Source organism: Pipistrellus hanaki (genome assembly GCF_964339955.1).
Source record: "Pipistrellus hanaki genome assembly, chromosome: 12".
Classification (NCBI taxonomy): domain Eukaryota; kingdom Metazoa; phylum Chordata; class Mammalia; order Chiroptera; family Vespertilionidae; genus Pipistrellus; species Pipistrellus hanaki.
Window position 1 is genome coordinate 12,770,517 of NC_140514.1, and position 26,686 is coordinate 12,797,202.

At 51.0% G+C, this 26,686-nt stretch overlaps 1 protein-coding gene across 1 annotated transcript; it reads right to left on the reverse strand.

The window, feature by feature from the left end:
* Window positions 1-466: 466 nt before the first annotated feature.
* On the reverse strand, window positions 467-26,686 carry LBH (LBH regulator of WNT signaling pathway). Its single transcript, XM_084900205.1, has 3 exons — window positions 26,422-26,686; window positions 23,800-23,902; window positions 467-3,151 (listed from the first exon to the last, which is right to left on the reverse strand). Exons 1-3 carry the CDS (start codon window positions 26,445-26,447, stop codon window positions 2,963-2,965), a joined length of 318 nt encoding a protein of 105 aa, XP_084756331.1. The 5' UTR covers window positions 26,448-26,686; the 3' UTR covers window positions 467-2,962.

Sequence of the window (26,686 nt, forward strand, 5' to 3'; positions counted from 1 at the left end):
GGTCAGTGTGCGTCATAGTGACTGGTGGTCGTTCTGCTGATCGGTTGATTTGCATATTAGCCTTTTATTATATAGAATATTGGGTATTTCTCTTCCATTAGAATAGTGGTCTGAAATTGTGTATTAAAACCTTCCCAGGTGATTCTAAAACATACTAATGCTTCAGCCTCATGCCAGCCTACTGAAAGCCACCTCCAGGGTGTAGGGTACAGGTATTTATATATTTTTTAAAAATATATTTCTTGGTGATTCTGATGTGTATCCAGAGTTGAGGAACACAGGCACAGAAAAACAGGCTGCCTGCATTCAGCCAAGTTATAAAATAAAGCCGTGGATGAGCTCCCCTGGAAGGTCCAGCAGGTGAGATACGTAAGGATCTCCCCAGCCTCCTCTGAGAGTTGTACCTTGGTTTCTCTCGCACTGTCTCCGCTGGAATGGGGCAGGAAGGAAAGAAGGAAACCAGAACTGAGTGGAAAGCATTTTCAAACTTTATTTACAACTGTCACAGTGACAAAAAGTAGTTTGGAAAAAAAAAAAAAAAAAAAAAGCTAGTTTCTCCCTGAGCCTCAAAAAAGAACAGATAGAAGTTACAGGAGGTTCATCTTACAACAGGCATGTTTACTGAAATACTAGTTTGTTTTTTCAATACGATCAGTTAGAAATACACACAAGATACTTAAAAAAAAAAAAAGAGGAGGCCAGACAGGAGCTCAGCCACGTGTCCAAGCGTGACTGGGTCCCCCCCAACAAGCTCACCGCTGAGGGGCCTGACTTTAGCTGTCAGCATCTGACCTGCTCAGACTCCACATGGTCATACAAAGGGGTCTAGCGACCAGCAAAAACAACAAACCACCCCCATAAACACACACGTACACAAAGTAGGTCTGTTATGCAGTTTACAAGCACGTTCCCATCACACGGACAGATGATACAGGGAGCACATTGGAAGGGGACACGGAGACACAGGGTTTTAAAAGGCGAGAGACCCCGTCCACAAGGGAGGCACAGGATGAGAAATGCTGCCGTGAGGGATTGGGAGTGGGAGGGAAGGGTCTCCGCAGCCAAAACCGAAGGAAAGGGAGAGCGAGAGAGAAACACCCCCAGGGCAGGCTGCAGGCTCTCCCACTTCCTCGAGGAGCTGGAAGAAAGTTATTGCCATCGATTGGGTGTGAGGAACACAAGCAGTCAACACAGAGGAGGGGAGCAGGGGTGATGGGAGAGTGTCGGCCGCCCAGAACCAAACCCTGCTGGCTATCAAACAGCACCCCCTGGTCCTCCTGCCCAACCTTCCCCGGAGCCGCACAAACCTTGAGGTATTAGACACAACCTTGCTGCAAGTCCGAACCCGGGCAACCTGGACTGACTGGACACCCGAGGGCTCACCTGGAGGCCTCGCTGGGCAGAGCTCAGCCCAGGGCTGCTCTGGAGCCCACCTCTGGGCGGCACCGTCCGCTCTGAGATAGAGATGAAGAGCGTCCTGCCTCGTGCGGCTCCTGGTGGTTCTGAACTACGATAAGAAGCTCTAAGTCCAAGGCCAACTTTCTCAGGGAACCGTGCCCTTGAAGGGGAAAGGCGGGAGGTGGGGAGTGAGGAGGACCACCGTTCAATGCTCCCCGCACCACGCCATCTTCCCACCTGCACCCAGGAAGGCCAGGGGAGAAGCCAGGGACCTCAGGACACCCTTTCATGTCCCACTCGATCCCCAGGCGGCTGCACAGAAGCCTCCTCACCCATCCAGTAATTCCCGGGCCTCGCCAGCTCTCGGGATGTACCTAAATGAGCTCACCTCCCCAACAAGAAACAGAAAAAGTCTCCTCTGCTCTTCATGCAGCTCCCACCGGGAAAGCAGGCCCCAAGCCCACACGGAGTGGTTGATGCCGCTGACTAGACTGGCTGGAACCCCCCGCGGGGCTGGGAGCCACCTGGGCCTCATGGCTTGGCCGGGGGATGGGAGGGCATGGTAAGGAGAGAGGAGGGCCAGCCTGGGAGAGCTTCCCCCTCCCCACCCGCTCTGTGCCTCTGCTCAGACTGGGAGCACGTGTGGGGGGACCTTCATGCCCAAGTGTCCACATCAGTCCTCCGACAAGGGCAGGAAGTGCTCTCACTACTCCCAAAAGGGCGAAGGGGGGTGGGGGTGGGGGCATTGAGTGGGAGGCAGAGCAAAAAGGATAAATAAAGGGAGAGAAGCTCAAAAGCACTGCTTCTTGAAAACAACCACTCCAGCTTAGCGCAGGTAGGTCCGCCTGCCACAGCCCGGAGCAGCGGGGCAGAGGGGCCGTGGAGGAGGAATGAGGGGGCCTTTGCCTTTCCTGAGCATCACCCCAGCTGGCTCTGCAGGCAGCCAGGGTGCACTGCTATCCTCTCCCCGCCTCCCCTGTAACAGGCAGCACACCTGAAAAGAAAGCCAAGGCTGGCGGAGGCTGAAGCTGCAGAGAGATGAAGACTTGGTTTTCGGATGCCCCTGAGGCAGAGAGATGGCTCACTGAGAAGCAGGTCCTTCCTGGCTGCCCCTCTCTGCTCAATGCTTTCCTTACACAGTGCGTTTTCTCTTTCCTCCCGTGTTTGTTCTCTTAGCCCAAATGTTCCTTGCTCGCTGTGCACGCCCCATCCCCTCACCCGCAGGGCCCCCTGGAATCCCACCGTTGCCTCTGGGTGCTGAGTTCAGATACTGATCTCGAAAACCAAAGCTTCCCCACACCCCAGCCCCTGCTCGAAGCAGCTTCCTTTCTCAGAAGGCCTTGCAAAGGGCCCCGGAGGGCTCCAGGGCGGCTCGACATAGTTCAAAAACAAAAAGAAAAGAAAGGGAAAGAAGACCAACTCAGTGATAACTCTCCAGCAAAACGGAAGCCTCGTCTGACGTTTCAGAACGACGGAGGCCCCCTCTCTTCATCCATCACAATGGGAAAGAACACAGTTCAGGTACAGATGCTGTCTGGTGTGACCCGCGGGAGCCTGTGGGGATCTACTGCTCCTTGTTCTCTGCCGCTGTCTCTTCACAGTTGTCCTGCTCGTCCTCCTGGACCAAGAACTCCTCGGGGGGCCACCGCAGCTCCCCGCTCTCCACCTCCCCCTCTGTGGGCTCCACCACGATGGAGGGCAGGCGGTCCTTCAGTTTGCAGCAGCGGTCAAAGTCTGACGGGTCGGGGAAGATCTGAAATAAAAGCAGAGCGAGCGCCTGGTCACATACAGATCTAAGCCAGGGGTCCTCAAACTTTTTAAAGTGGGGGCCAGATCACGGTCCCTCAGAGAGCTGGAGGGCCGGACTATATGAACTACTAATTCCTACTGTAACACCTCGGCTGCGCTCACTGCCCAAAAAACCTGGCGGGCCAGATCAGACTCCTCTGCGGGCCGCATGTGGCCCGCGGGCCGTAGTTTGAAGACCCCTGAAAGCGGTATGCCAGGGACGGTGCTAGGCAGGGGTACAGCAACCAGGAAGTGAATTCTGGGCAACAAGGGAAAGCATCCCTCAGCTTGAAGCTGAAAGGTTACAGGGCAGCACCCCCAAGTCTAAAAGGTGTGGTAGCTCTGTTTGCACTATTTGTTTTATTTTATTTCTGATAAAATGATTTGAAACCATGTAACCATCATCAGTAAGCCACATCTCTGTTTACAGCAAGCATTTCACTCTGCCAGGCTGGCAGGTCTCACTCAGTAGCTCAGTTGGTCAGAGTGTTGCCCTGATACACCAAGGGTGTAGGTTCGATCCTGGTCAGGGCACATACAAGAATCAACCGATCAATGCATAAATAAGTGGAACAACAGATCAGTGTTTCTCTCCCTCTCTCAAATCAATTTTTAAATTAAAAAAAAAATTTCCTGCCAGGATCATTACTGGCACCTTGTATAAGCCAGCTACCAGGTGCTTTACATTTGTAATTTTGAACTAGTCATACTGACAAATAGGTGTTTCTTAAAGAATCCCGGGCTTAGAGAAAGCCCAGGCCATGTCGCCTGGAAATGGGTGGTGGAAGGAGATTCACACCCAGGTCTGTTTGACTCGAGTGCCCGGGCCCCAGTACCAACCCCCCCCTCCCCCCCCCCCCGCTCCTCCCATAGGTGGGTCCTGATCTCCTTTCAACTGAACAGTCAAGGCCAAGTAAGGGTTGAGCTGCGGCTGCCAGCCACAGGCAGGCTGGGGACAAAACCCCAGGCTCCCTTTTCATCTGTGAGCAATTCCTGGCTCCTCGATGGCTCCACACCTGAAAGAACTGACTTCTCTCTCCAGAGTCCCATCAACGAGCCTTTTTAAAAATGCCTGCCTACTGTGTGTCCTGCCCAGAAGTGGGAGAAACCCCAAACCAGACCATAAAATCGAGACCTCTGTGTATTTCCTTTCGCACACCCTGCCCTGTGACTACAGCTGACCCAATTCCTTGCCTAGCAGCTTAAGCACTTAATCCGATGGGCTGCTGGTCCCTTGCATTCACAGTCCTTGGTGACATGTCCCAGAGCTGGAGAGAGGAGCCTCAGTCTGGGACCCTGGGGCCCTCAGAATCACAGGGTACCTTCAAGGCCATCTCTTCCAACCTCTCTAATGGATAGCTGAGGAAACGGAGGCCCAGAGCGGTCAGGAGACTTGCTCAAGGTCACACAGCTCGTTAAGTAGCAAAAAAAAGAAAGGCAAAACCGAGAGTGGGTGGGGAGAAACACACATGTGAAGACATGCCTGGCTCAGATCCCGACAGGCCCAAGGCAGCAGACAGGTGGCCTCCATTCCCCAGGCCTTCTGCGGTGCCATCTTCCTGTACCCCAACCCCAAGCAGTGCTGTCCCAGTCAAGTCGCCAACATGTCACAGATCACACAGGGCTGCTGGGAGTCATGGGCCTCACCGAAACCTCCTCCCCAATCCCTGCAGACAAGTGATTATTAACCATTTATCCAATAAAGCCCTATTGCTGGGGGATTAAGCCTTAAGCCAGCTGCACAACCAGGCATCATTAAAGACTTAACAAGCCTTATAAAAGTACCCTAATGGCAGCCAGGAGGAAAACAAGGCAAGGGAGGGACTTGGGGAGTGGGGCTGGAAGAAAGCACGGGGCAGGCTGACCCCACTGCGGGCCTTCTCCCCCTGATGTGGCCAGCCCCGCAATCCTGCCCCCGGACGGTGCTGTGCACACAGACCCGCCGGTGCTGAGCCAGGAGAGGGTCCAGGGCCTCTCTGGGCCGCCCCTCACGTCTTGTGCAGAGGGAGCCCCTCCCCGTGTGCGAAGATACCAGGCGCCCTTCCAGGCACAAGCTCAGCGTGAGTGAGGGGAGCCCCAACGAGTGGAGAGCATGCTACCATCCACGAAGCTTTCAGACATCACCTCCTTTCGGCCGCACCACCCCCAAGAGCAGGGAGACCCTGAGGCTCTGAAGGCCGAGCCAGGATTCAAACCCAGATCTTCTGTTTTCAATGCCTGTGCCTTCTGATGCCCCTGGGTGAACATGCCAATTTTACAGACAGAAAACTGACCAGGGAGGGTGTGCGAGACTATTGGTTTCCATGGCTCCTTCGGCTGCTGGGGGCCCCATGATGACCCTCCGGGCAGCTGAGCTTCCCAGTCCGGACAGCTGTTCTAATTCTTTAGGACGTGAGAAAGAGCTGTGAAATATCAAGAGGAGATGGACACCTGGCCCAGGACAGACTCAGCCCCCTACCTTGACCCTGTGACTGCAAGCCCAGGGCTGTGCCTACCCTGTGACTCCCATATGAATCTGTGGTCACCCATCTGAGCAAGAGTGACAGGGACAAGGAGGAGGAGGAGGAGGAAAAGGAGGAGGAGAAGAGGAGGAGGAGAAAGAGAAGGAGGAAGAGGAGGAGGAGGAAGAGAAGGAGGAGGAGGAGGAGGGTAATAAGGGTGGAGAACAGGAAAGTTTGTTTTAAGCTGGAAGCAGGTCTTTAGCTAAAATAGGCGGGGGTGGGGGGTGGGGGGTGGGGGGGGGTGTTAAAATGATGATGATGGAAGACGGAGACATGCCAGGCGTATCTGCACATCCCAGATCAGATTCTCCATCTTCGAAACAGTCCTCTGAAGTAAACAGCGGTGTGGTCCCTATACTATAGATGAGGAAACTGAAGTGCAGAGAGGGCAAGCGACTTCCTCAAAGCCACGGAGCTAGGAAGTAGCAGATCCAGGACCCAAACTCAGACCTAAAGGACTTCAAGTCATGTGTTCTTTAGATAACACAGTGTCCTGCCAAAGACCCCAGATTCTCATCATGTCCTGGACATCCCTTGTTGAACCCCAACCAAATCCCCTCTATCACCGGTTCCTCAGTTTCTCCTTTTGAGAAGCAAAGTGACCTTCCTATCTCACTAGATGGGTACAAGTGCTGGGCAAATACAAATATAATAAAAGCCTTTGAGGACCCATGCTCAAGTCACGTCTGAATGTCCTTTCTGGAACAGTTTCAACAGGACTCCGTGTAAGTGTTCAATTTGCCAACAAGAGGCAGCCATGCTAAGGCAGCAATTAACATAACTCCACACAATGCCTCTCATACCAGCAGCTGCACAATTAAGTCTCTGACGTCCTTGGGGGGGGGCGGGGGGGGGAGAGTCTGAGCAGTGAACTTCTGATACTGCTTAGCTGCCAGAGAACTTTGCTCCCTGAATTGTTCAAAGCAGGCGCCATAAACACACACACACACACACACACACACACACACACACACACGCACTAAAACTTTGTTTTTTACAAAGCCTGTTAATTACATTTTTAACAATCACTGTGATAATCTAACCCTTCCATCAGAGATTTTATTTTATTAGCAGATAATACCCATTTATGACCCCGAAAATGGTAGCTCTCTCCAAAGACAAACAAAAGGCACCCAGAAACCAGCAGCTCCTCATTCCCCGCGCACAGACAGAAAGCCTCGCGGAGAGCAGGATCTCGCCAGCGCGCTCTTATCTCCAGCAGCTGCTGAAGAGGCTGACCCTAAGGAGGTCAAGATTTTTCCACTAAGTCATGCTTTTTAATCATCTGGGCAGCAGAAAAATGAGAGGTTGCCACTGCTATTTGACGGGGTGGGGAAGGCAGTGGAAAAAAGAACTCAAGTCCGCCTTGCCAAGCACATGACAGGTAGGGCTGGGGCGGCAGGCCAGCCCGGCGTGCCGTTTGCCTGCAGGAACTGGCAGGGAATAAGGAACGGCCCCTGTTCCAAAAAGAAACGGCTTCTGGTTAAACCGCTTACCCAAAGCGCCCCTTCTCTCTGGACAAGGAAAAGCAAAAGAGGAAAAAAGAAAAGAAAGAAATGTGCAGGAAGTGATCAACCGAAGAACTTGTTTGCATATCTACATAACTATCGACGCAGACGATAGGGTGGTGAAGGCCTGGGGGCAGGGGATAGGGGCAGGCTGTGGTTCTCTCAGTTCTGCCCTTTCCTCCCTCTGCCAGTGCTGGATTCCTAAATCCAGCTCGCAACCTCGGCTGGCTGTCGGGGTCAATGGTCTGGATTAAACGAATGGACACCATGTTCCCTCTTTTATAAATGAAGTGACAAACTCATCAAGAATACCCCGGGCCCCAGGTATCCCCCTGTGTAGAAACAGCGGGCACACAGACATGGTCCTGGTGAATTTTATGGGAGACACATCTCGGGCATCCTTTGCAGGGTGACCTCAGATGCCAAGAGGCCCTGACGTTTTGGGAACTCAAGTGGGTTCAGTCAAAAGGTCAACTTTAGGCCCTTCCCAGACAAGAAACGGCCTGTGGCATGTGGTTTGGATGCGGGGACACTAGAGTTTCTGGCTGTAGATCAGAGCTGTCTGACAGAACTTTCTGTGATCATGGAAGCGTTTCTTACTTGCGCTGCCCAACAGTAGCCACTAGTCACACGTGGCCACTGAGCGCTTGAATCAAGGCTAAACATGTTAATTTTCTTTCCTTTGTATTCACATAAATGTATAGGATATATTTAAATATAATAGGTTTGGACATGTGGCAACTGCACTGGACAGCACAAACATAAGCGTGCACATAGGAGGACAATGAAAGCAGGACCGTCCAGGCAAATTCGGGGTGTTGGCTGGTGGACCAACCCAGGCAGCCTCGGAGCAGCGAAGTCTGGGGTTAAGGGCGAGCTCTGCAGATGAGGAGCTGGTCGGCAGGCTTTTGGCTTAAGTATAAGAGTTGCCAGTCAGCCAGCTCCCGTTTCAGCCCCGGAGGGGGCCTGAAAGGCAATACCAGGGCCCCAAAGGCCTGAAATTTGGGGGCCTAGCTATCAGCTGTCTGCCTCAAAGCCAGGTGACCTAAACCTGGCCGTCTCTGGGGTAGTGAGAGGAGCGAGATGTCTGGCACCTGGGGTGGAAAATGTGAGCGATGCTGGTCGGACCGGCCCTCCCCCTGTGTGCCTGTGCGCGTCCCTCAGCCATCGCCCCTGACAAACAGCCGGAGCTGGCCACAGAGAGGGCGGAGGGCTCGGCAGAGAGCTGAGAGATGCTCGCGGGGAAAGCGGACACCGGCAGGTGGAGGGGATGCAAGGTGGCTCGCTGGACACAAAGGGCTCATTACCAGCTCTGCAAGCTGAGACCTCGGGAGCTTAACCGCCCTGCTCCTCTGGGCCGGGGTGGGTGGAAAGGGGAGGGAGGTCGGGCAGAGGGCCTGCGATGAAGAATCAGGTAGCTCCCCCAGGACCTGAGAGGGATCTGCTTCTGTGTCTGCCTCTCCCCTCTCTGGTTCCAAAGGGGGAAAACGTCACCTCCGACCTGCTCTGGGCAATGGCCACTCCCACGGGAGTCTGAACACCCGGCTGTGACCTGGCCCCAAGGCATATCGTCTCCATGACCATGGCCACATCATTTTAACTTCTCTGAGCCTCAGCTGCCTCCTGAGTAAAATGAGGAGGGGATTTCCACGTTACAGCACTGTTGCAAGGTTTCCATGATACTTGTGGAAACAAGCATGTTGAGTGCCATCATGGTACCTGTCAGGCTCAAAGAAGTGGAGACCCCCCCCCCCGCCCCAGCCCTTCCTCTATAAATTGGGGTTAATGCTAATTTCCATTTTATGGGGCTTTGGAAAGACTAAAATACAGGGATCTGTGAATGTGTCCTGTGAACTTTAAATTCCTAACGATGGTTCTTATTAGGTTAAAATTGGGGTCTCCAGGGACCATTTAGAGCAGTGGTTCCCACCTTTTTTTGGCGGTGTCCCACCTAAGCATCTCTAAAATCCTGATACCACCCCGCTTCTGGGAACATATAATTCTTATTATTAAAAAAGTGAGCTCGGGGGGGGGGGGGCAATATTAAAATATGTACACAGATAATAATTTAATAAAAAATGTAAAAAATAAATAAATAAATTTAAAAAAAAGAAAATAAAAGTGAGCTCCTATTCATGTGGAGGAAGCCTAAGAGGCCATTAATTTGGTCTAAACAAGCTTCCAAAGAACATGGCGTCCATGAAAGAGAAAAATAAAAGAACGAAAGGACAGTTAAGTCCTGAGGAAAAAATCACTAAGAAATTGTTTAAGAAATAATAAATATATGCAGAAAACTGGTTTGGCTCAGTGGATAGAGCGTCGGTCTGCAGACTGAAGGGTCCCAGGTTCGAGTCTGATCAAGGGCATGTACATTGGTTGTGGGCACATCCCCGGTGGGGAGGGGGATGTGCAGGAGGCAGCTGATTGATGTCTCTCTCTCATCAATGTTTCTAGCTCTCTATCCCTCTCCCTTCCTCTCTGTAAAAAATCAATAAAAAATATTTTAAAAAAAGAAATAATAAATATAAAGGGATGCGAAAAAAATATCAGATACATTTCAAAACATAAAATAGAGAACTGAAATGCATACATATGTCACAATATATATTTAATATACTGTATACGAGGCCCCTAGAACCATAAGAAATGCAAAAAAAATTCACTGTTAATAAGTCATTTTCAAATTGCCCCCCTTAAAAATCAAACTGCCCCGGGAGGTGGGGTGTGTGCCCCACCTTGGGAACCACTGGTTCAAAGTGAGGGGCTGGGAAGTCAATCGCTATGGCTTAGGACAGGAGCAAGTCAGCACCTCTCCTGGGCTTGTGCTCACCAACTCCAGGCCAAGTTCTTTGGAGAAATGGTTTGACCTCATTGCTTCCCTCCCAGCCCCTGTTTCCACAGGGCCTGGGTTCGCCAGCTGGGATGGAAGCCACTGGCTTATCCAGATCCTGGTCTCTCGGTGGAAGTTCTAGAGCTGGAGGTCTTTCCATTCTGTGCCTCTCCCTCAGCCTACTGCATGGGAAAGTCAGGCCCCTCCTGCCCCTCGAATCCCCGGAGTCTGGGTTTCTCACTTCTCCTGCAGAACAGCAATGTACTGGCTCTGTGTGTTTCTTCCTTCCCAGGAGGGAGGGGCTGGTTTCTAACCACGGGCAGATCTCTACCCGTATCCTGCGTTCCCAAGGCTGAGTGAATGAGCAGCAGCAACTAATTAAAATGAAAAGCATATCCTGCTTTTTGGCCCCCAAAAAGAAGGCAAGAAATATGTTCTTTGCAATACTTCCATCCTGCTATTTTATCATCACCGCAATCATTATTGTTTACATTTTACTGACTTTTCAAAGTGAAATGTGGTTGGTAAGAACAGAAAAGTTACAGCGAAGGGGCAGAGTGGCTGCTGCCCAGATTCAGGGAGGGAAGAACATTCTCCAGTTCCCGGTGAGATGCAAGTCACCCTCTTCTCCATCCTTGAGACTCTCACCTGGCTCAGATCTCGCCTGACGGCGGCTACGGAACAGCCACCTCAACCCTCTCCTCCCCTGCTCTGGTGTTTCTGATCCTATAGGAGGCTCCAACAGAAAGCTGAGGCTCAATAACAACTGTTGGATCTCCTTCCTTTGAATTAAAGATGCTTAAGCCTCTAGCCTTGCCTTAAAAGAAAAGGAAATCCCCTGGATAAACACCACCTTTCATAAACATCTCTCACACACACACCCATCCTGCAAGATGAGAGTTCCAAATTCCAATTAATTAGCACTAATTACTCCTGATTACTCTACCGGCCAGAACGGGCTGACGGGGGCTTTTGGAATGTGAAAGAATGTTCTCCAGGTTCTCTAGGCTGATGAGAAAAAACTGCAGTTCTCTGGCTTAGATGATTGAAAAATACCCACATTCTATCAACTATAGTCCAGGGGTCCTCAAACTTTTTAAAGTGGGGGCCAGATCACGGTCCCTCAGAGAGCTGGAGGGCCGGACTATATGAACTACTAATTCCTACTGTTAACACCTCGGCTGCGCTCACTGCCCAAAAAACCTGGCGGGCCGGATCAGACTCCTCTGCGGGCCGCATGTGGCCCGCGGGCCGTAGTTTGAAGACCCCTGAACTATACTATCAACATTGCCCTTTGGAAAGAGGACACGCCTCCCAGTCACCTCTGGGCCTCTGCAGAATGACAGATCCCTTTCTCTCTTTTCTCCTTTGGTGCTACCCAAAAGTCCCACAGCCCCACCCCCTTCTCTCAGAAAGCCCGGATGGATGTGGCTTCCATTTTCAACCACTCCCTCATTCTTCATTTTGGAGACAAAAATCTCGAAGACCCGGCCTGGTCCCTCCCACAGCCTTCCCACCGTTGTCCGGGGTTCCCTTCCTAACCCCTACCAAGCCCACCCCTGTATGCGAACAACTCTTTCTGGTCTCTAGGACCTCGTTACCGCCCTGCCCACAGCCTTCACTCAGCCTCAGTCCGCACCACCTCTGCAGCGCACGACCTGGCCAGCCAGCTGGCTTTGGGTCGTTCACTCTCCTGATCCTCATGACCCTGCCCAGGTTCACCGGTCCAATCTCATCTTCTCCGTGCCTCCGTGGACTCAGAGTCATTCTAGGATTTCTCCACCTTCACACAGCTTCCTAACTTCGCCTGTCCATCTTAGGCTGCTGGCTCCCCAGTCCACAGCTACATGTCCACCTTCCCACACTCTGTGAGACATCTCCACTCGGATGATACCCATCACCTCCAACCCACCTTGTCCCACACTGAGGTCAGCAGCTGATTTCCGTGTCTTTAAGTTAAAACTTTTTTCTCCCCACTCCCAAGCAGGAAGCCTTGCTTGGTAGTAGGTCCTGTAAAAGAGGCCTGGACATTTCAGTTGGTCATGACTGCAGTATTGATGCTAAAAAAAAAGAAACACACAACAACACCCTGAAGTAAACAGGGCTCTATTCCCAGCGGAACACTCCTCTCATGGAGGCCGACCACACTCACAGGAAGGCGAAGGCCCTGCTGTCCTCTGGTCAGACATATTCTGTTCAGTTTAGAGCGGTGGTTCTCAAAGCTCAATTCCCTACATTCTTTCAGAGAGGGAGTGTCCATGGAATTATATACTTTCTTAACAATACTAAGATGTTACTCGCCTTTTCTCCTGGGTTGACACTTGTACTAGTGATATGAAATACAATGGTAGGTGAAATTGCTGGCCCCTTAGCAAGAATTAATAAATGCAGTGATATTAACTATATTTATAGTCATTCTATTTTTCGCCACAATTAAAATTTTTTATTAAATATTGACTCTTAAGTGCATGTTGTTTTTTTAAATATTCTATGTGATGAAATGGAAAGTCAGCCTAAAACACCTTTGCTGCATAGTAAAGCACAATGGTTGTCTTGAGGAGAAAAAAAAAGCATTAATGTGATTGAGTTGTAAGCTGAACTAGCCACTTTTCCACAGAACACTATTTTTACTTGAGAAAATGACCAACAAACTATGATTATCCAGACTTTATTATTTTTAGCAGACATGTTCTCAAAAGTGAATAAAATGAGCCTCTCACTTCAAGGAAATGACTGATGGTCTTTGTTACCAGTGATAAAAATTGAGCTTTCAAACAAAAATCAGAATTTTGGAAAACATGTATCAGCCACTGTAAGCTTCACAGTTTCCTAATACTTAAAGAGCTTCTGATGAAGCCAGTGGAGACATTAACAAATATGATTTTTTTGAGAAGATTTTTAATGTTCATTTGTGAAGGTTTCAGATTCCACTTGTCCTCTAACCGGTTTGGCTTGGGGGATAGAGCGTCAGCCTGCGGACTGAAAGGTCCCAGGTTTGATTCCAGTCAAGGGCATGTACCTTGATTGCCAGCACATCCCCCGTAGGGGTGTGCAGGAGGCAGCTGATTGATGTTTCTCTCTCATCAATGTTTCTAATTCTTTATCCCTTCCTCTCTGTAAAAAAACAATTATATATATATATATATATATATATATATATATATATATATATATTTTTTTTTTTTTAAAGAAAGGAATCATCACTTATTGAGTCTAGGTGAAATATCAAAGAAAAACATATTTCTTTTTGTAACTACATATTCTTTTTATAACTACATATTTGTATAACCCAGATTTTCTTTATTTACTATAACACATATGACAACAGATTGAGGCAGAAACAGTTATGAGAATCCAGCTATCTTCTATTAAGACAAGTCTCCGTTATGTTCAGATTTACTACCAAACACATTTAAAAATGAAAAGCAATGCTTTTCTTTTCACTAAACTTTTCTTATTTTGGAAAATATATTTGTTTTTATGATAAACTTATTTATGTTTAACATGTAATGGTTTTATTATTTTTAAGGAATTAATAAATACAATTTTAAAGACATAATCCACAAAAGACATCATCAGAAGATATAATCTACATAAATAAATATCCACAGGGCCCTCAATCATTTCTGGGAATGTGAAAGGGACTGAGACCAGAGTGTGAGCACTGTTGGCCTAGAGAACCCACAGGAGGAGGATTTATAAGTCACGGTTGAAGGTGAATACATTTTAAACCTGGAAAAGCTTTACAGGGAACCCAAAAGCTGCCTTCAGTACCGGAAAGGCTGATACAAGGAAGAGAGCCGATTTTTAACTCCAGGGCTGATCTGGGATCAGGATTTCGGATTTCACCTCACTACACAGTGTTCTAATAACAAAGGGAAATACAACCTACCCTCCCCCAAAGACAGAGGAGTCAAGGCCCAACGAGGTGACGAGAGTTGCTCGAGATGATACAGAGAGAGGCAAAGCCAAGATTAGAGACCAGCTACCCAGACGCATAGTCCATAATCCCTCCGTCCCGAGGGTGTCTGGGCGCCACGGCACAGGCAGCATCCAAGGGCACCTATGTGAGCCAACGCCATGCTCCGTGTGCTCCCTCTATCTGACAGGAGGCTGGCACAGGCGCACAGGTGCCTTCCCACCCTGCGAGACTGTCGTCCACAGTCCTGATCCTAAGAACAGTGTAACATCCACAATCTTGTTTGGGGCCCTCCTAAAAGAATTTTGAAAAATTGTGTCTCCTTTCACGTGTTTCTAAACTGACACCTAAAACCTCTGATATAAATCTTAACATGTTAAAATAAAACCTTTATGCCACTCTTTTCAATGCACTCAGATGGCCACAGCAATTTGATATCAACAATCACCTATTTTAAAAAACAAAACTCATAAACAGGCTCCTAAATCAAATCTTATTCCTTTCACCACTTAAAACTAAAACTATATTTCCAGTCTACTTCCCTATAGGATTTTCCTTAATGCATTTTTATGTTTGAAAGTTTTAAGTCATTAGCTTTTCATTTTTCACTGCAATAAAAAGATGTATTTGTGTATATAAAATGACTTAAGGTTTTATGTCTCCTGACACTAAGGCTTATTAATTTAGAAAAATTCTGAACTGGCTTATTGCAGCTATTAGTATATAACTGATCAGTAAACATACCATAAATAGTTATTAAGCACAATGATACATTATTTAGATTGGTTTCTTAATGTGAAAGATAGATAGGAAGATTTCTGGAGCTTTCTAGACCATAACATTGTGAATGATTCATTTGTTTGGTGCTGCCAGGATTTCTATATCCTGGAGGAAAGCACCTTAAAATATTGGGGGGGGGGGAAAGGGGAAAGGGGCAGGTCCTTCTCTTAAAAGGGGGAAGCGGGCAATTGTGATGGGAAAGGTAGGAAGAGAAAACTGACAAAGCCCGTCTCCAGGAAATGCAATTTTAGAAAAGCAACAGAAGGAAGTTGAAGATGTGGAAATTGATTTTCCGAAAATGCTCTCTGCTGTCATATCCCTTGGAAAGTTTCTGTGAACCCTGGGGGCAGCTGTCCTCCCGTTTTAACACTTTGTTAAAACACGAAGTAATAAAAAGATTCTCTTTAAAAAAAATGAAGTAATATATACATAGAACATTCTGTGTATTAAAAAGTAATCTGGCGTGAAAACCTCCAATATTCGGATGCCAAGGAAAACAGCTAGGAAGGATCTGACCTTTTAACTGTTATATCCAAGGGGGCAAATGACCAAACGAATACAGAATTCATCACCGAGGACTAGCAAACCTTTAAAAATGCTTCCAACTAAGAGGATCACATTCAACTCTTGAAGAAGAAAAAAATTCCTTCGTGGTGACAAGAGTGATGTCAGCCTCAGGAAGCCCTATCCCTTCCCGCCCATGTACCCATATGGCTCAATTCTATTTCTGCTTTACTCATTGTTTGAAAAGCATAAAACCATCACCACACAAATGGGAAACTGGTATTGCTTATTATAGGTAGCAACCGTAAAGTTACACTGGCATTTTTAAAGTCTGTCTGTGTAGCACCTAAATGAACTTTTTGAACCATCAGGAGTATGTGGGCCCTGGACCATGGCCAAGGCTGCTTACTCGCTGTGAAGCACCTGGGCCCTGCAGGGTTGGGCAGAGGGCCCCTGAGCCCTGGGCCCAAGTCTCCGTTATGTTCAGATCTACTTCTAAAAGCACAGTCCATGCTTGACTTCAGCCATGCCCATTCATGAGCCAGACCTGGAACCCCGGAAATACCAAGATGGCTCAGGGGACGGAGCATCCATCTGTCCAACTTCCATGGGACCCCAGGCTGAGGCCACGTCACTGGTCCTCCTTCAGGTCACATGGCACTCTGATGTCATGAACAGGATAAAGGAGATAAGGAAAGCCTGTACAAATATACATGTGTAATTTTGTCCACACACCCACTGTGGGACAAGAATCCTATCACCAGCTATTTTGCAACGCTGGCTAATGGCCTAACATCAACTGCGATCATCTCTGCTCAAAATAAGCAATTAACAAACTAGAGGAAGATGTACATCTCCTAACCACTTCAAAATAACCAAGCGCCTTTCTGACTCGATCCACAAAGCTCCTCCATGACTCCATCCCTCCAGATCTGACACCCGGGAGATCCTCTTTGCTAGAGCTTTCAAGGCCGGAGGCTTATATTCGGATAAACTCTTTGATTTGTTTTCTGTTTTTAAGGTAATCAAGAGGCTTAATAATGTTGAATCTCTTAGAATCAGTAACTCCACTTCCAGGAATTTAGTCCAAGGAAACGAATCAGAACGAGGCAGAGATTTACGTAAAATGAGGCTTGGAGCGGTGCTCTTTATAAGAACAAAACATGCCACCACCTAACTTTCCAGAGATAAGAAGTGGTACATAACAGAATGAAATGCCAGTTTACAAGGAAAACCAAATTACAGGAGCACAGTCACAGTATTGTAGTACGTGAACAAAAAGATTAGGTGTAGCATAGACTGTATTAGGTCAGTTTTTTAAACACGCAAATGCACATTAATATACTGGAAGGAAACATACCAAAATGGTTCAGTAAATAAGAATATGGGTGTTCTTTTCTTTATGCGTCTCTATATTTTTTTCCTACATTTATAAAAGGAATGAATATTACCTTTACAATATAGCATACACACACACACACACACACACGCACACGCACACGCACACGCACACGCACACGCACACGCACGCCCTTGGGAAGGATGCCTCTCAAATTCAAGATGGGCAAAGCAAGTATTTCCACTCTTCAAAGTAAAGACAGAAGGTGTACTATTAATTCTGCCTGGGGACAACTATTAAATTTAAGGTATTCAGGTAACAGAGACCAACCACCTCTGGACTGAGGTTTGTGAACACCCTCGTTGCTCAGACCAATCCTACTTTGACCGAGAAGCCCAGACCCTTCCTCTCCATTGGCTCCAATAAAATTCCTGCTCTGCTCCAGAAGCAAGCTGTCGCTGCTGCTTCAGCTAAGTGCTTGGGCGCCTCTTCTGCACAGTTTACTGAAAAGGAGCTTCTGACAGTGCAAGGGCATGAACTCCAACGGGAGGGGCCGAGGGAGCTCCCGAACATCCCCTTGGTCAGAGTGCTCGCTGGATGGCAGCTGGAGAAACTTCTGGCTGACTGTAGTTTTTTGCTAAGACAGGTCTGCGCCAGAAGGGGCCCTCCCCTGCTGAGGAGCTGAGCCGCAGCCACAGGATTTACTGACTAAGACTCCTCCTGAGGTGGGCTAGGGGGCAGGGGAAGGACAGGTGGCGAGGTGACAGGCGGCAGAGGTGGGACGGGGCTGACAGACTGGAAAGCAGTGAAGTCCCGTCAGCTCTGAGCTCCGTGTGAATGAGGGGCTGTCTTCATCCCATCCGAGGATTATTTTAGGACTCGGGCCTGGGAGATCATTTCAGGACATTCAGGAATAGCTCTTGGCTCCAGTCACAAGATTCGCCACCCAGACTCATCCCTTTCCCTAACAGTACAGTCCTCCTTTCTACCCAACTTGGGAGACTGGGACGGCAGAGAGAAAACGCTGACCCTACAAAAGTCTATGCCATGGGGTGACCAGGGTAGAGGGATGGTCCTCAGTGCGGGGGAGGGAGGGAGGAAGGGCCCAGCCAGCCCCTCAGCCCTCGGTGAGCAGCTCCTGGAGGACACCGCATGGAGCACGGCAGGAACAAAGCAGAGTCTAAGACACAGCCCCAGCTCCAGGCGCCATGAACACGCCAGCACTTGAGAGGCGTCGGGCCTAACACAGGCCCTTTGAGAGCAGGCCGGCTGTATGGTTCCAGTGTGCGCCACGTTGGCTCGGAAAGTGAAGAGAGCTTGTTCTCCCCCTGGACGGGCTACAGACGCACTGTTGTGATCACGGTGTGTGTGAGCAGGGGGTGGGGGGAGAGGTAGAGGGGAGGGGGCCCCCCACGGGAATAATTCTAGCCCTCTGCAGGCCCTCACCCAGGGGCCTTCCACACAGAGAACACTATGTTTGTGTCCAGGCTTCGGGCCTGGGAAGGAAGGTGCGGACCTCTCGTAGGAAGGGGGCTGGGGCCCAACAGCCTGGGCTGACTCCAGAAGATGCAGGCTGCAGACACCACGCCGCCCAGAGCACCAGACGCCCTGGGCTTCTGCACCCGGCGGCCCTCCCCGCCTGACTTGCATCCCATGATTATGATGTGTACCAAGGAGGGGCTGGGGGGCGGGGGGAGCGGGACAGGAGAAAGAAAACTCGCTGCGATTCCAGTAACGTGCCGTGTCCATGGCTGGATGTCTCCTGCCAAGTGCGTTGGAATGTTAGCTTTATGTCTCTCCAGGGATGACCGAGGCCTTTTAAGTCTCATGTTGTGAAAGATGCTTTCCTGGTGACTGTGGGGCCTCCAAGGGGCTGCTCAGCAGAACGTGCGGGGGGTGCCACAGCTGGGGGTCACCCGCGAGACACAGGGCGAGGAGGAGAAGGAGGCAGGTAGTTGAAAAGGCAATGCTCAGAACGGACTCGTGAGCAGGGGCTTGTGGGAGACGGAGGCAGCGGGGTAGGAAGCAGGAACCTCCCTTAGAACTTCGCTCAGAGAAGAAGCTCAGCCCATCGCCTATTTCAGCACGTGCCTTTAACAGGTGGGAGGGGCTCGGGGAAAGGCAGGCTGGTGTAGACGTGAGTGAAGACAGCATTTCTAACCACTGACTTCAGTGACTGAGCCCAGCCTGTTCGCTGCTTCTGATAAAGAGTGAGGAGGGGGAGAAAGGAGCAGGCTATTGTCGGGCCAGGGAGCTAGAAGAGGCTGGAATTCGGTCTATGGAGAGGTGAGCTTTAGGCCCCTCCTGATGCGGAGCTAGAATCCAGGCACTCGGACTGCCAGGAGCAAGTGACAGGGCTGTGGCAAGAATAGGTCACCCCCCCGTCCCTCCTCCCTACCATATAACACACCAGGATGTCCCTCCCTCCGCTTGTGGGAGATGCAGGGGAAGATGCAGGGAAGCTCTGAGCTCTGTGGATCCCAGGGAGGACACGGGCACGGGGCTCGGTGGTGTGTGAAGACCTCTCTCCTTCTGGGTGACAGCACATCCTTCCCTGAGAGGGAGAGCCGGCCGCCTGTGTGGCTGGAGGATGGGCATCAGGTGGTAGGAGTGCGTGACCGAGACCAGCAGAAGGAACACAAAGAGCCTCCGGGAAGGGACACGTGTGCCCATCCGAGAGGAATTTAAAGAGCCTAGGGAAGGATAAAGTCATCAGATCTTGGCCCAGAGGCTTTAGAAGGGACTTAGCCAGGGAGTAAACCTGGAGAAGCTCAGTGCGCTGTGCCGGGGGTGGGGCTGGGGTGGTGGCAGCATCCGTGTTCCAGGCAAATGCTCAGGACCCCTCCTCCCTATTCGGGACCTGGGCCAATCGTGGGCAACATGGAGGGAGACCCGATCAGAGAGGCATTCCTAATGCCACACGCTTAGAGCCCCTGAGACAGGGCCGCGCAGAGCAGCACTGACCTGCCTCCTTGAATTAGGGAAAGGAAGAAGGCCTTACACGGCATAAGTTCTATCCCAGGGCAGGACCTCGGGAGACCCACAGATGCAGTGTGTGTGTGGGGGGGGGGGGTGTGTGCAGCCATCAGGGACATAAATATCCTCAATGAGACCTCCCACTCAGCCCCGTGAGCTGCTGCCACCCACAGCCAGCCCAAAATGTACTCAGACTTTCTAGTAACCGTTTACTCACCCAACTGGTGGGTGTTGTCATTCATGCCAAGTGAGTACGCAGACAGGAATTTCTCTTCACGACTCTCTGAATAAATGTGAAGACAAACCAAGGCACTGGCTCTGTCGATTTTTATACAAAACAGCACTAACGTCCTAAGCACAAAAAGATCGGGCTTGCCTGAATCTTTCAGGGCATACCAAGGCATTTTCTGTAAAGCTGGGACCAGCATTTCTGCAAAGCTGGGACCGGCATGAGACAGAGGCGGCCCTTCGCGGGTCCTGAGGTGGCAGCGAGGCTGGCTAGCTTTAGAACCAGGAGACTGGGTGGCACTGAAACCACCACCACCACCACCACCACCGTCTCGGCGGTGCCTGCTCTGTGGAGGCCCTGAGCCAGTGGGCACCTTGATTTGGGGAGGGGTGTAAGAAGGGTGATGGCTGCTGGGCACCAGGAGGGTCAGCAGTCACCCCCTGCCCTCAGAGACCTGAGCAGAGAGAAGGCAAAGCGGGACCCACATCCTCACATCCCAGGGTAGCATCCTTTCCGAGCACCATGTGCCACAGGTGCGGGAGGGGGTCAGCCACGGCACGGAGAAATCAGGAAAGCTCCCTGGTCCGCAGGCCTGGGGGGTGGAAGAGTGACTGACAAAGCCCAGTGCGCCTATTTGCTTTACGACCTTGTTCCAAGGTCAAATCACAAGCCTCCGATTCTATTTCATCTGCCAAGTGGGGATTGATGTCTCCTTCCCACTTTCAGTTCCCTGGAAAAGCAGGTCTCAGTGAAAAGCCATGTACTATTATTACCCGCAGGCAGAATGCCAAGAACAGAGCTCTGAGATCTGCTGCCCCCAGATCCGAGCCCAGCCTGAGCATGCACAGTGGACGGCTCTGGCCAAGCGCAGTCCCAGCCAATCCCCAACGCGCCGGTGGGAATGTGTTTGATGGGAAGGCACTAGCTTGGAGCGCCCGAGAAGACCCATCAGAGAGCCGTTGTTAAGCCGGCTCTCTGCAGAGCCCCGCACCTGACATCCAGGGGGCATGCCAGGGGGGTATCTGGAGACGCAACAAAATTCTATTAGAGAGTGAGGGGCCTTCTCAGAGTCCTAATTTTCTTTCAAGGCCAGCCCCAGTTTGACCTCAATCCAAGCCTTCTCATTGCCACATATACCTGGATTGACCATGGCTTCTGCATTGATCCACGAGTCTGCCTCGGTTCCCGTTGTTATGTATCTGCTGGCTTCCCCCATGAGCCCTGAGCCCTGTCTGTGCAGGTGCTCAGCCCAGCTCCTTACCCTTATCAAGTGGCCAATAGATGTTTCTTGGTTAAATATGACAAGCTTTGCCGAAACCGGTTTGGCTCAGTGGATAGAGCGTCGGCCTACGGACTGAAAGGTCCCAGGTTTGATTCTGGTCAAGGGCATGTACCTTGGTTGCGGGCACATCCCCAGTAGTGGGTGTGCAAGAGGCAGCTAATCGATGTTTCTCTCTCATCGATGTTTCTAGCTCTCTATCCCTCTCTTCCTCTCTGTAAAAGATCAATAAAACATTTTTTTTAAAAGATGCTGGATTTCCCAAACAAATAAAAAAAATGATCTAGTATTATATATATATAATATATATAATATATATATTATATATATAATTCAATTATATATATATATAAAACAAGCTTTCTCTTCACCAGCAACCAGAGACCTTTCTGAAATTCTGTGAAACTTGCAAAAGAGTGGTTTAAAGTTCTAGGAAAGGTATTTTAGTTTTTAATATATTTTATTGATTTTTCACAGAGAGGAAGAGAGAGGGATAGAGAGTTAGAAACATCGATGAGAGAGAATCATCGATCAGCTGCCTCTTGCACACCCCCTACTGGGGATGCGCCCGCAACCAAGATACGTGCCCTTGACCGGAATCGAACCCTGAACCTTTCAGTCCGCAGGCCGACGCTCTATCCACTGAGCCAAACCGGTCCCGGCTAGGAAAGGTATTTTAGAACTGGACAGTAGTCCCCACCCAGGTCGCAGCGACAGGTTTCCTGCAGGGCTGTGAGATCAGGACAGTGGCCCTCAGTCCAGCACGCAGGGAAGAGCTGAGGGCCCTTTGTTCAGGCAGCACCGGGACATTTTGGGAGCCCAGAGGTGATGTGCTTTTCATCCTGCCAATGCAGCCCCAACTCAGGCTTCCTCGCCCCGTCGTGTTGCAGCCCCGTCCTCCATGGCCGCCTGCCCTCTCCCTCAGACCCAGCATGACGGCCTGAGAAGAGTGCCCTGTAGGACCTGGCCTTTTATCCCGGGACACATTCAAACGGAAAATATAAAAAGCACACACCGCACATACCAACGGCTGTGTCTGGAAAGGTTCTGTGATGGAAATCTAAAACTCAGAACTGAAAGAAAACCTCACCTGTAACCACAAAGGGAGTCAGTCTGATTCAGTGGCTTGGAAACTGGTATTTGAAAACACCCCAGCGGGTGAGCCAGGAAACTTCTGCCCTCCGACAGGCTGTGGGGCCGACTGTCTCGCTCAAACCCACTCTGGGTGTGGAGGATATAAACCCCCAGGAAAGGGTATCTCCCCAACCACTCAGGCCACCTGAATATTTATTTCCAGCCAGAAAACGTGGATAGACCACACTGACAAAGCAAAGGGGTCTTCTTGAACCTCCCAGCATGCCTGTGAGTGACGCCCCTGCCACCTGCCAATCTACTTTACCCAAGTAAAAGCTTTCACCAAGGCAGTCTTTGATCACCCTCTCTCCACCGCACCCACCTGACTTCCTATTTGTTTCTTCCTTGACTACATAAATGCCCCTGGGATGGCTCTAAGGAATGGCTAGCCGGAGCAAGTCTGGAACCCGGCCAAGAACCAACTCGAGATACAAACACATGATCCATCAGAAGAGCAAGGCTTTGTAGTTCCAGACCCAAGTCACCTACTCAGTCTGAGCCTGTTTCCTCATCCGTAAAACCAGAATCCCCCGCTCAGGGCTGTGGTCAAGAGGGAGGGAGGCACTGGCTGGGTAGTTCGGTTGATTAGAGTGTCATCCCCATGTACCAAGGTTGCGGGTTCGATCTCCAGTCAAGGCACATACAAGAAATAGCCAATGAATATATAAATAAGTGGAAGAACAAATCAATGTTTCTCTCTCTCCTTTCCTCTCTCGCTATCATCTGTACAGTGTGTGGCCCACAGCAGACATTCAGTTAATATCTGCTGAATGGGCCCATCATTCTACCTGCCCGCATGCCCATTTTTCTTTCCCTGGCCAGCCACCCTACACAATTCCCCTAGCCCCAAGGTCTTTCCTTAAAAACAGACTCCTAATGTCATAACTTAGGGATCTCCTCGGAAATCTGCCCCACAGCTAACCACAGGCGTTCCAAGGCTGAGGATCCAAGGCTCTTACTTACGCCACATGTTTGGTCCTTTAGATAGTATGTTAAATCCACCACACAGGACAATTTCTAACTAGATCCCAGCAATGGCGCCCCTGAGAGAGCCTCTCTTTGGGGAAAGCTCTCTTCAGTTGTAAATAGTTTGAACATGAACTCTGTTGGAATCAGTTGGTCAACCACCGTCCCGCGGGAGAAAGCAGCCTTTGACACAGCTATCCCTCCACCACAGCGCCCTTCCCCATTAGCTGCCCCTCAAAGCGACCTTCCCACCGCCCAAGGCCAGGCTGGGAGGGGAAGTTCTGTCCGAACTGACTTCGCAGATTACTGCCTCCTCAGCTGCCTCGAACGGGAGAGTCCGCAGCTGCCAGGATGACTAAGTAATAGCATCGGCTCACGTTTGCTGAATCCTTACTGTGTCCCAGGTTCTAGGTATGTCTTATCCACATTCTATCATCATCATAGTGAATCTTCCCCACCATTTTATGAGGTAAAGACTATGGTTGCCCCATTTTACAGACAAAGAAACTGAGGCTTACTGGCATGAGGGGACTTCCCCGAGGTCACACCGCTGTTAGTGGCACTGGGAGGCAGAACCAAGTCTGCCACCGGGCCCAACGAAAGCCACGGGGCTCCGCAGAGCTAGAAGGAACCCAACACTGAACTCACCTGATAGGAAAGGCCATCCTTTTGGGGGTTGAGGCCAATCTCCTCCATGGATGGGGTGCTCATCATCACCTCAGTCATCTCGGCCGATCTCAGATAGTCAGGGCTGCCAAGAAACCCAGACCAGAAGTCAACACACACACACACTTTCACATTCCTCCTCTCGGTCTCTGCTGCTAGATCAAGGGAGTGTCTGGAGGCAGGGTGAGAGGTGTTCAAAACACAGCTCACAGAAAAACAAGCTCACACCCCGAGGAAGTGGCCAGAGCAGGGGGCTCTCCACTTGATCAACAAAGCCCATTGTCTGAAAACCTCTCCGGCAAACCTCCTCTTCCCTCCTCTCCTGTACTAACCAGTCTCCACTGGCACCGAGGGATGGGTTTTTCTGTTAAGTGACAGGACTAGAAAGAAATCCAAACAGCAGGTCACTGAGCCATCCGTCAAATGAACACCAATGCAACCCTTCTCCTGGGGAACTGCATCATAATAACAGGTCAGCCTCAGGGAAACCAAGCCCAATAACACTGCCTTCTTAAATTTCTCTCTGGTGTTGCTTTTTTTTTTTTTTCTTTTCTTTTCCAAAATGTCCCACTTAGAGCTCCAAGGGGTCAGCTTTCTGCAAGCTTCACATCTGCCATCCAACCCCCTTCTCCAGCCACAGCCACAGCAGCTGCAAGCTCACAGCTTGAAAAACATCCCTGGATTTAAAAAAAAAAAAAAAAAAAAAAAAAAAAAAAAAAAAAAAGCCTTAAGGATGCCCGGACTCTGATCGCAAAGGAAATTTCCAGAGGGGCCAAGCTGGCCCACCAATGGCAGGCATGTGAAAGTGCTTTGTACTCTGGAGGCAGGATGCAAACATTCCATTACTCTCACACTGGCCACAGGCACATACAGGGTCCCGAAAGCATGGAGCCAAGTGGTAGCAGCGTCAATGTACTCACTACACAACACCCTTTATTTTCATGCCTTTACACATGGTTTAAAAAAAAAAAAATTAAAAACGGAACGGGCTGCAGAGAGATTGTATCTAAGGAAACAGAAGTCCCAAACGCTTCTTCATTTCATGGATACCATGGAATAGAAACGATGTTGGATCTGCGATCAGACACGGGAGGTTCTGGCCCAATCTCTGCCACTCAGAGGCTGTGTGGTTTTGAACAAGTCATATCACTTCGCTGAGCCACAGGTGCCCTGTGTGTCTGTTACCAAGATGCTAACAATGCCTACCTCCCAGTTATGCTGAAGAGCTCATCTGGAGAGGGGGGGATGGGGAGAGGGGAGTGCCAACCAACTATAAAACCACCCCAAATCTTAACTTCTCCAGGGATAATAACCCCGGTGAGCTCTAAGGGGTTAGAGCCTTGGCAAGTGTTAGCGGCCACGGGCACAAAGCCTCCAATAGCCTTCAGTCTCACCCATATGGCACCTGGCTGCTTACACCCACCCCACGGAGGTGGTAGGGAAGGGGTCTAAGAGAAGATGCTGGGATTGGGGCAAGTTTCGGGTCAGGAGCGGGGATTCCAAGGGCATTTCCCTCCTGGGTCATGGAGAGACTGCCGTCCCCCCTTCCTCGCCGCCTCCCACTCCCCCATCCCCCAAAGAGCTCGGCCAGAAGAGCGAGAGCGCATAGGGCTCTCTGCAGACGCCTGGAGTAGGGCGCTCGCTCCCCCGCCGGCCGGGAAAGTTGAAGTGAGAAGCAGGAACTTTCTGGAGGGCGCCCGGGCCGAGCGGGAGCGCGCCGCGCGCCGGGCTTGTCTGCGGGGCCGGGCTCCCTGCGCCCGCACCTGAGCGCACGCTCCGCAGCCGCCGGCGCTCGCACCCCGGCCTCTCCTCTCCCAGGGAGCAGGAAGGAAGGAAGCAGCCAGCCGCAGGCGCAGGTCCCCGCGGCCCCGGGCCTCGCTCCGCAATAGGCGCATCCCTTCCAGCCCAATCCCCGGCCCGGTGCAAACCTCCGCTGCCCTCTCCCTGCCTGGCCCTGGCTCCTCCCCAGCCCGAGCCCCCCCAAAAGCGCGTCGGTAAGGGCGATGGAGAGGGACGGGGTTGGGAAGGTGCAGCGTGCGCTGGATCTGCTGCTTGTGGCTTCAGACGGGTTACATTCTCCTCCCCGCCGCCCTCCACCCTTCCGAGATGGGAAAGCGTTTCCCCGCACCGCTCGCTCCGAGCTCTGCAAACGCCGCCTGCACCAGCTCAGCCCCGCTGCCCCGGCCTGGGCGCTAAGACTTGAAAGCAAACAAAAAGAAAAAGGGGATTGGGGGGGCTTGAGAAGAGCAGCAGCCCCCCAGCACAGGGCAAGGCTCCTGCAGCCCTCCCCACAGGGAGTTTTATTAGCGGGGTTCGGACGTGACCCCTGGTTCTCCCCCCCACCCCACCCCAGCATACCTACACCTTCCCAGGCGCCCCTGGAGTGAGGGCTTTGAGTTCACTTCCTTTGTCTAGAATGCTCTCAGCACCACCTCCCCCCACCCCCATCGTTGCAACCTTGACGTTGACTCCTGCACGGGCTTGGGCGGCGGGTGAGTGCCACGCCGCCACCGGCTCGCTCCGCTGGCACCCGAGCTGGCACAAGTGAGGCGCCCGGGCCCGGTAGCCACCACGGCCGCGAGATGGATGCCCCAGGATACTCACCAATGAATGGGGAAATACACAGACATGAAGTCCTAGGGGAGGCTGACCCACGCCCTTGTGATTTAACAACGGTCACTGCGTCCCGGGTCAGGATGGATGGCACGGGCGCGGGCGGGCGCGGCGGGCGGGGGGCGGGCGGCGGGGTGCGGGCACCGGGCGTCCGCCGTCCGGCTTCCGGAGGAGACAGCCCCGCTGCCAGCTGCCTCGGCGGCAGAGCGGACGGACAGAGCTCAGGGTTCTCCACCGAGCTCGCGGCCCCACAAAG